A 9222-nucleotide genomic window follows, 5' to 3' on the forward strand; every position below is an offset into this window, starting at 1 on the left:
AATAATATTCATTTTTCAAAAGCATTCAGAAAATATAATAGTTTTACTGTGTTTGGGTATTTATTTCAGAAGTGGCAGTATTTATTTTGTTTACTACAACCTCAAATTTGTACTATTATACTATTGTACTAGAGCTTACTAGCTTGTACTATTCTGGGATATTAAAGTGTAAACACAAAGGTCATCGATTCAATGAATCAGGACCTTCAGTCTAGCCGAATACCCATGGCGTGTATGGCGGTGTAATTCAGCACCGCTGCAGTGGTGTGCTTTTAATCATGAACGGAATCATGGAAGTGTACCAGGTCATGGTCATAATGTTGTTGTGCATGGTGTGTGTGTTTTAATATCGTGTTTTAGTTGACGAGTACTTGATACATATAGGCCTATCCTTTGCAGCTTTGCGCTGCGGTAGCTCGTTTTGCAGTTGCAGGTCCAGTTTGAACACGGTAGGCCTACGCAGTCACGCAGTACTCACCAACAACTGCAGCTACATGTTGTAAAATGGATACAATTTTTCGAGTCGAACTTGATCTTCCTTCTAGGTCTTGCCTTTTAAAAACTAACGATGGGAATCTTATTGGTACATATCCTTACGTGTGGTTGCGAGATAACTGTCGATGTGACAAATGCTTTCATCCTTCTTCACTTGGTCGTCTTGTAACCATGGCCAATTTGGACCCTGACATCATTCCAGATGTAGCAGAAGTCCATGCTCAAACGTTGAACATCAGATGGCCTGATGACCACCGCAGCCAGTTTCCAGTGTCCTGGCTTCAAGAAAATCAATTTTCCAATATGAGTAAGGATCCCGTGAGCACGCCAGTTCGTCAGTTTTGGGGAAAGGAGATGCAACATAAGATACCAAAGTTTTCATTTCAAGATATCCTACATAATGACAAGAGCCTTCATGATTGGATAGAAGCATTGCAGGTTCATGGGTTGGCACTCATCATAGATGCGCCACACAAAGAAGGAGCAATCCTTGAAATAGGGAAAAGGATCTCAATCTTAAAGATGACAAATTTTGGGTGAGTAGGCTTATCTTTTACCAAGTCCCCAGCAAACACAAAAACGTTTTAAAAACGTTTTAAATAAGTTATATTTTGGCTTTTGGTTTAGGTAAAAGGTTTTAATAACATTAAAATGTCGGGTTATATAAAGGTCATGATAACGTTTTAAAACGTTTTGTATGAAAACACACTACAGCAATATTTTTAAATGTTTTCAAAAAACGTTATTGTAAACTATTTTTTGAAAACATTTTTGCCAAATATTGTGTCAATACTTAAATAACATTATGTTAAAATATTTGAACCCAGCAAACACACAAATGTTCTTAAAATGTTTTTTTCAAAACCTTTTAATAACATTTAATTGTCGGGTTATATAAAGGTCATGAAAACGTTTTTAAAACGTTAGTGAAAATATTTTGGGCAAACATTTTTCGCAAAATATTTTTTTAACCCGAAAATAACATTCTGTTTAGAATGTTTTGTAAGTTTTCAAGAATGTTTTTGAAATGTTATTAAAACGTTTTTATACCCTTTATATAACCCGACATTTAAACGTTTTCTGTAAAACATTTTTGTTTCCTGAGCAGTAGATTATCAAAAAATGTTTTTTAAGGTTATGAAAACGTTTTATGCCCTTTATATAACCCGACATTTAAACGTTTTCTGAGAACCTTTTATAACGTTTTGTGTTTGCTGGGTTAGTTACCATATTTACGACTCTTGTAAACATGAAATTCTTATCATATTTGGGGTTTATCCTAGCTCTTATCCTTTAGTGTAAGAGAGCACGAAATACTAATAGGATTAGAGTTAGGGTTAGGATAAGGGTTACGATTTAGGGTTTAGGGTTAGGGTTCGGATAAATGTCAGGGTTAGGGTAGGATTTGTTTGGTATTCTCTTACACGAAGGATAGGCCTATACCTATTTCTGAGGTTCGCTATAAATGTATTAAACGGCGAGATGTGAGTGTGATTGCCTTTTGCGTACATTTTCACCACTTTTGTATATAGAAATGTTTGAAGAAGATCATATATTATTATTTTGTAACTTTCCCCCCTCATACATTGTTTAAACAAAATGTTGCATATCTGTTTTCAAATTTATCCATACAAGTTTTTTTTTTTTTTTTCTTTCTTTCAGGAATACATTTCAATTGTACAGCAAACCCGGAGCAGGTAACCTGGGTTACACCAACACAGAGTTAGGACTCCATACTGATATGACATATTACGCTTATACACCAAATGTAAGACCCAATGATGTATGTACTTATGCGATTGAATACTATAATAATAGGGCCCAACTCCATCAGAACCATGATTTAAATGTACTTGGAATACTATACCATTAGAGAGTGGATTTAGGGCCCTTCTGTCTCTCACAAGGAAGAGCAGTCTGCTGGCAATAAAATGCTGGGTCTAACTAACTTATTTGTGTAAAATGGTGGATTTGAGCCCTTCTTCCACTCATGTATTAAATTGTTTTAAGGGGGTACTACACCTCTGGCCAATTTTGTGCCTATTTTTGCATTTTTCTTAAAAATTATAGCGCATTGGTTACAGGTAAGATATGTATATATATTATAGGGGCAAAGACTACAAACTGCACTGAAAATTCAGCAACTCAAGGCAAGTAGTTGTTGATTTATTGATCAAATATTAGTTTTCCCTCATTTTTGACTGTAACTCCACAACTGTTGTCTGTGCTGAAATACAATTCCAGTGCAGTAGTTGTAGTCCTTACCCCTATAATATACATATCTTACTTGTCACCAAGAAAAATGCAAAAATAGGCACAAAATTGGGCAGGGGTGTAGTACCCCTTAAAGGTTCAAATACCATGTAGACTCTCATTCATATTAAAGGAAGGTGACCTGTACTTATATGCGATTGAATACTAAACTCCTCAACAAAGGTTTGGAAAGTTTTTTCAAGCATCTGTATCTCAAATTATTTGTGACATATTCATATCGTGTTGCATATCACTGGATAGCTACAATACTCCCCTTTACAATGACACCCCCATTTGAAACAATAACATTTTTCACGGCTGAGTACACGCCTTGTGAATGTAGTGGGGTCTCAAAAAGAATTTGCCAAATTTACCATTATTCTGTGCAGCAAGCTGCAATCCCATAACTTCACAATCTAGGACCTAATGCAATCCTCCAAGATGACACCGCTCGCCCCATATAGCCAAGGTAGCCTAAAGAATATGGGAGTAGAGTCAAAATGGTCTGCCATCAGGCCAGACCCGGGGACCATACCTCAACCCGATTGAACACTTGTGGGGCCAGCTTGATCGTGCTGTACGTGCCAGAGAAGCCCATATGCAACCACATTGAATGACCTGCGACGAATCCTTGTTGAAGAATGGAATACAACCCCACAGTAACGTGTAACCAGGTCGGTGAGCAGCATGAGGAGAAGGTGCATGACTATTGTGGCTGCCTGTGGGTTTTCCACCCGCTATTGAGGTTAGTGGCTAGCTTTGTTTGAGCACAGAATAATGGTCAATTTGGCAAATTCTGTTTGAGACCCCACTACATTCACAATGCGTGTACTCAGCCGTGAAAAATGTTGTTGTTTCAAATGGGGTGTCATTGTAAAGGGGAGTATTGTAGCTATCCAGTGATATGCAACACGATATGAATATGTCACAAATAATTGGAGATACAGATGCTTGAAAAAACTTTCCAAACTTTTGTTGAGGAGTTTATAATAATAGGAAGAAGGGCCCAACACCATCAAAACCATGATTTAAATGTACTAGGAATATATACTATTTAGAGAGTGGATTTGGGGCCCTTCTTTCTCACACAAGGAAGAACAGTCTGCTGCCAATAAAACGCTGGGTCTAACTCATTTTTGTAAAATGGTGGAGTTGAGCCCTTCTTTTAAAGGTTCAAATACCAGTGTAGACTCTCATTCATTGGGACATTGAAACTGATTGTTTGTTTGTTTGTTTGTTTGTTTGTTTGTTTGTTTGTTAATCCGGACAAGTCCCTCAACCAGATACTAGAGTATACCCAATTAAAGGGGAACTACATCCCTGGTCTATTTTGTGCCTATTTTTGCATTTTTTTCCCAAAAATTATAGCACATTGGTGACAAGTAAGATATGTATATTATAGGGGCAAGGACTACAACTACTGTACTGAAAATTCAGCAACTCAAAGCAAGTATTTATTGATTTATTGATCAAATATTGGGTTTCCCTCATTTTTGACTGTATAACTCCACAACTGTTGCCTGTGCTGAAATAAAAATTTCCAGTGCAGTAGTTGTAGTCCTTGCCCCTATATTATACATATCTTACTTGTCCCCAATGCGCTATAATTTTTGAGAAAAATGCAAAAATAGGCACAAAATTGTAGACTGTAGTACCCCCTTAAGCGTGATTCACAATCTAAAATCATGATGTCATTATTTTCAATTTGGTGTCCAACAACGACGTTTTCCGGGATGTTGGATTTAATCAGTTTGATGTATTTTGTTTAGTTTATACAGTATCATATTTCCATCAACAGATTCAGATATTGCATTGTATTAAACAATCTTCAAACGGAGGAGAGAATCAGTTCTGTGACGGATACAAAGTAGCTGAAGACTTAAGACACAAACCAGAAGTGTTTCGTATTCTGAGTACCACGCCTATAGATTTCAGAGACTGGCGGACGGACTCTGACGGTAATATGTTCCACATGAAACACAGATCACCAATCATACAGTAAGTCTGAATGTAGACGAAAAAACGATCACTGTCATCATCATCATCATCATCATCATCATTATCATTATCATTATCATTATCATTATCATTATCATTATCATCATCATCATCATCATCATCATCATCATCATCATCATCAACAACAACATCTGAGACAAGTAGGCCTATACCTGAACTAGGCTCAGATCATCATCGTCATCATTATCATCATCATCATCATCATCATCATCATCATCATCATCATCTGAGACCAGTATACCTGAACTAGTCTCAGATCATCATCCGATCATCGTCATCGTCATCATTACCTCGGGCATCATTATCGTTGTCATCGTCATCGTCGCTATCTCATCATCATCATAATCACATCATTATTTCTCTTTTTATTCCAGACTTCTTCCAGATGGGCGCTTCAAAGCCATCAGTTACTGCGACTCAGTGAGAGCACCTTATATCCAAATCCCAGTGCAAGATGTATACACAATTTACCAAGCCCTCAAAATGTTTAACACCGAGTTATACAAGGAAGAAAATATTATTGAAATCAAATTAATTGAAGGTACTGGTCTCGAAAGTTTTCACGGATGTAGCCTAACAGACGCAGCTTTTTGCATTGCTATATAGGACATTACGGTACCATGATAGTCGTGGGTGAAAATAAGTTTGGTTGTATTGCCCTTCACTAGACATAATACAGGGTGTCCCAGAAAAAATTTTGGTCGTAAGTCGAGAAATAGATATCCGAATCCAAAAATATAAAAATCAGCGTGTAGCCCATCTTCTTCTGCATCTTATACGCTAATTTTACTGGAATCGGTTGACTGATTCTGAAGAAATGAGCGATTAGGACCTACATAACGCATGCGTCAATTCACTTCATTCCAAGTTTGAAAGTAAGATCATTCAACACAATGCGCGCTAGCTGTAGTTAACACTGTTAATGGGCTTCATATTTTGTTCGGTGACATCCTTTTCGTTCTTTTTAAACAATCTGTTTCTTTCAAAATATTTAATTAGGGTTTTTTTCAAATTTAAAAACCTGCACGATATTGAAAATGAAAGCTTGCATGTAAGATGATGCTCGGTACTTGTAAATATCTTTTTTCGTTAATGTTAATATAAATGTTGAATAAAGAATTATTGCATAAAGAATTCCAGCTGGCTTAAAAAAATTCTCACACACATTAATATTTTGGAATATTTCCAAGAAATTGTAATGCCAAGTTTAAATCTTTTGAAACTTCAACATTAATGTTGCATGGTATCAAAAACCACACGTAAAGCTATAAGCACTTGATTAGTGTCATTCTTGGCTCAAATGTTCTTTGGAAAGTTAAAATATAACATATTTGCACAACCTCGGACAATCTGTTATTTTTCCAAGCATAAATAATATAACACCGTCGGATTATAAAATAGATAATGTGGACTAAATTTAATGAAATACACACACTTTAGGAAGCGGTGAGCGAGTATGAAAAAAGCGCCTGTTGATCAAACTTGAAATGAATTATATTGATGCGCGCATTATGCAATCGTTAATTTCTTCGCAACCAGTTAACCGAATCAAATAAAATTTGCGTAAGTGATGCACAATAAAATAGGCTATGCGCTACGTTTAATTTTGTTGATTCTGATGTCTATTTCTCGACTTACGTTCAATTATATTCACTCGGTAATTTTTTCTGGGAAACCCTGTACGCGGTAACTCTGCATCCTATTCAGTATAAATCGCTCCAGCACTGGATAGAAACATATTGGACCCGTCTTCTATACTTGTGCACTATATTTCTATCTCATGCAATATATATTTGTGTATGATGTATCACACTCAAAGCCATTCAATGTATCTTTTTCGATAAATCTAGTATTACACCAATGCGCCAATGCAATATTAGATTCTTTACGTGCTTAATGCTATGCACGGGTACGGGTTCCGTTGCCCACCAACGAGTATATCTTACATACACGTATTGGAGACAAGTGCCTATGCCATGCATGGGTTCCGTTGCCCACCCCACCCCACCCCAACGTGCTTATGCACGGGTTCCGTTCAGGTCACCGTTGCCCACCAACGTGCATGTTACACGTGTTTGTTTTTTTTTGTTTTGTTTTTAACCCTGAGTAAGATATATTTATTCGCTGGCTTGTTAGTTAATGCAATCTATCTATAAATTGTTCTTAATTTTTCGTACACAGGAGACATCGTGAGCTTTGATAACCAAAGAGTTCTTCACGGCCGAAGCGGTTTTACTGTTACGGAAACCAGTACAAGACATCTTGAAGGAGCATACATCGATTGGGATGAAGCCTGTTCTCGGATGAGAGTCATTCGTGAACAGATGTTCAATCAGAAACCACTGTAAGAATGATGGTTGATGTGAATCCCTAAACACTATCGGAGCATGTCTGTGCCAATTTAAGCACAATAACCAATATTGAAGAAATATCGAAATATAAATCTAATTTGTGATATTTTCGATTGGAAGATTTCTTATACTATTAAACTCCGTTACAACGAGACACTTAGCAGTTACTCCCATTCCAGAAAAATACAGAACTAATTCTTTGGGATTAAAAAATATTAGCCTGTTTTGCTAAATGAAACATAGCTAAATCCCTTTGGTTAGTCCTAACAAGCAATAAAAGTAATATATAAATATTTGGCCAATTTTTGGAGAAAATGGCCAAACTGAACATGTGTTTTTAGGGTGTTTTTCGGGGTTTTCGTATGCTGTGACAATCAAGTCCAAAGACTTGTACTAAGACTAATTTCAGTTTTATGCATTCTATATTTTTGGAAAAGACATGATTCTAAGCTTATAACCAACCATTTAATTAAAGTAACACAAAAAAGTGAAAATTATAGCAAAATTTCGGCATATGCTCAAGATTTAGAATGCTTAGACTTGTTTCAAGTCTTTGATTTTTGTGACTTGATTGTCAGAAAACATGCCGAAAATGCATGTTTTAGCTCTTTTTTCAAGAAATTTAGTAAAATTGAGAACTTTTTCTTTTATCTCCAGTTAGGACTAAATGAATGATTAGGATTGAGCTATATATTCCATTTGGCAGAACTTGATAATATTTGTTAATTTCCAAAAAGTGCTGTATTTTTAAATGGGGGAATAGTTCCTTGTACAGAGGAATTGCAAGCTAACACGATTTTTCACGAGAGCGTACCAAACAACCGCCAAGGTTCGAACCCGCAACCTCTCGCACCATAGTCGAACGCCTTATCGATTGAGCTAACTTGACTGCATTAAATGGGTACATGGTGTGAAGTGAGACAGTTAGGAGCGCTCCTGCAAAGATATTATATTATTTTATAAAATTGCTTTAGACCTATAGTTATCTGATATATAATATTTTGATGTAGGCCTATAATAGTCTTTAGTGTTCATTTTGATTGTTTGACTGTACCTATGTTTGGCAAATGTCAATAAATAAACTGATTGATTTAATCTATAGCAGTGCATTGATTGAAATTTCTATGAGTCAACATGTTTTAACAAATGGAAGAGCTTTGTTTCAAAACCCCTTACATCCACTTGCCCAATTTTGAGCACACATCAAAAAATCATCAAAAAAAATCACCGATAAGGGGTTTTCAACAAAAGCAGTTTTTGGCAGGATTCTAATCCTACCCAAGCATCCCGCCAAAAACTGCTTTTGTTGATTTTTGGATGTGATTTTTTTTGATGATTTTTTGATGTGTGCTCAAAATTGGGCAAGTGGATGTAAGGGGTTTTGAAACAAAGCTCTTCAAATAAAAATCTATTCTTTATGGAAATCGCGTCAACATGTTAAGAAATAAGAATCTATATTCTTTATGGAAATCGCTCATTGGCTTTAATTTACACTTTAGTTTCAATCATCCCCCTCAACAAATTACTTCCCATGGCTCGAAAAAGTGGGGAATTTGGGAAGCTTATTCCCAGGAAATGTTGGTGTTTGGAGGAAATTCTGGTATTTGGAGGAAATTGTGTCTTTTTTGTATGAAAACATGCTATTAATTGTGGGAAATTTAGCTTGCTTCCCAGGAAATAAGCATTTTTTCAAGCCCTGTTACTTCCTATATTCCATTCCCTCCTTCTCTTTCTTTCCTTCTTCTTCACATTCTTCAATTTCCTCCACTTTCTCTCTTTCCTTCCATTACATTCACTAAAAAATTACTTCCATTACCTTCCTTACTCTTTCCCTCTTCATCTTCCCGTTTCTTTAACTCATGCCCATTCCTTGCGCATGACAGTAACCAAGCAAGTTCAAGTCAGCCTCAGATCTTTCCTTCTTTCGTTTCTCCTATGCCGTCCTATCCCTCTTACACTAGGCTTACTCGGTTCCCCATTTTGTTCCCTTCCTTTCTCTTCGGTCCATGCATGGGGCTATAATTTTCTTCGGAAGGGGGAAGGGTTTCAAATTTACCAAAAGTCGGCGTCAATAAAATTGCGACCCTCCCTATTTCGGCAACAA

At 36.4% G+C, this 9222-nt stretch overlaps 1 protein-coding gene across 1 annotated transcript; it reads left to right on the forward strand.

Moving 5' to 3' along the window:
* Positions 1-258: 258 nt before the first annotated feature.
* On the forward strand, positions 259-8219 carry LOC140137558 (gamma-butyrobetaine dioxygenase-like). Its single transcript, XM_072159272.1, has 5 exons — positions 259-1031; positions 2158-2263; positions 4547-4746; positions 5142-5308; positions 6949-8219. Exons 1-5 carry the CDS (start codon positions 505-507, stop codon positions 7113-7115), a joined length of 1167 nt encoding a protein of 388 aa, XP_072015373.1. The 5' UTR covers positions 259-504; the 3' UTR covers positions 7116-8219.
* The last annotated feature ends 1003 nt before the right edge of the window (positions 8220-9222 follow it).

The sequence above is a fragment of the Amphiura filiformis genome, chromosome 17, assembly GCF_039555335.1.
Source record: "Amphiura filiformis chromosome 17, Afil_fr2py, whole genome shotgun sequence".
NCBI classification, from domain to species: Eukaryota; Metazoa; Echinodermata; class Ophiuroidea; order Amphilepidida; family Amphiuridae; genus Amphiura; species Amphiura filiformis.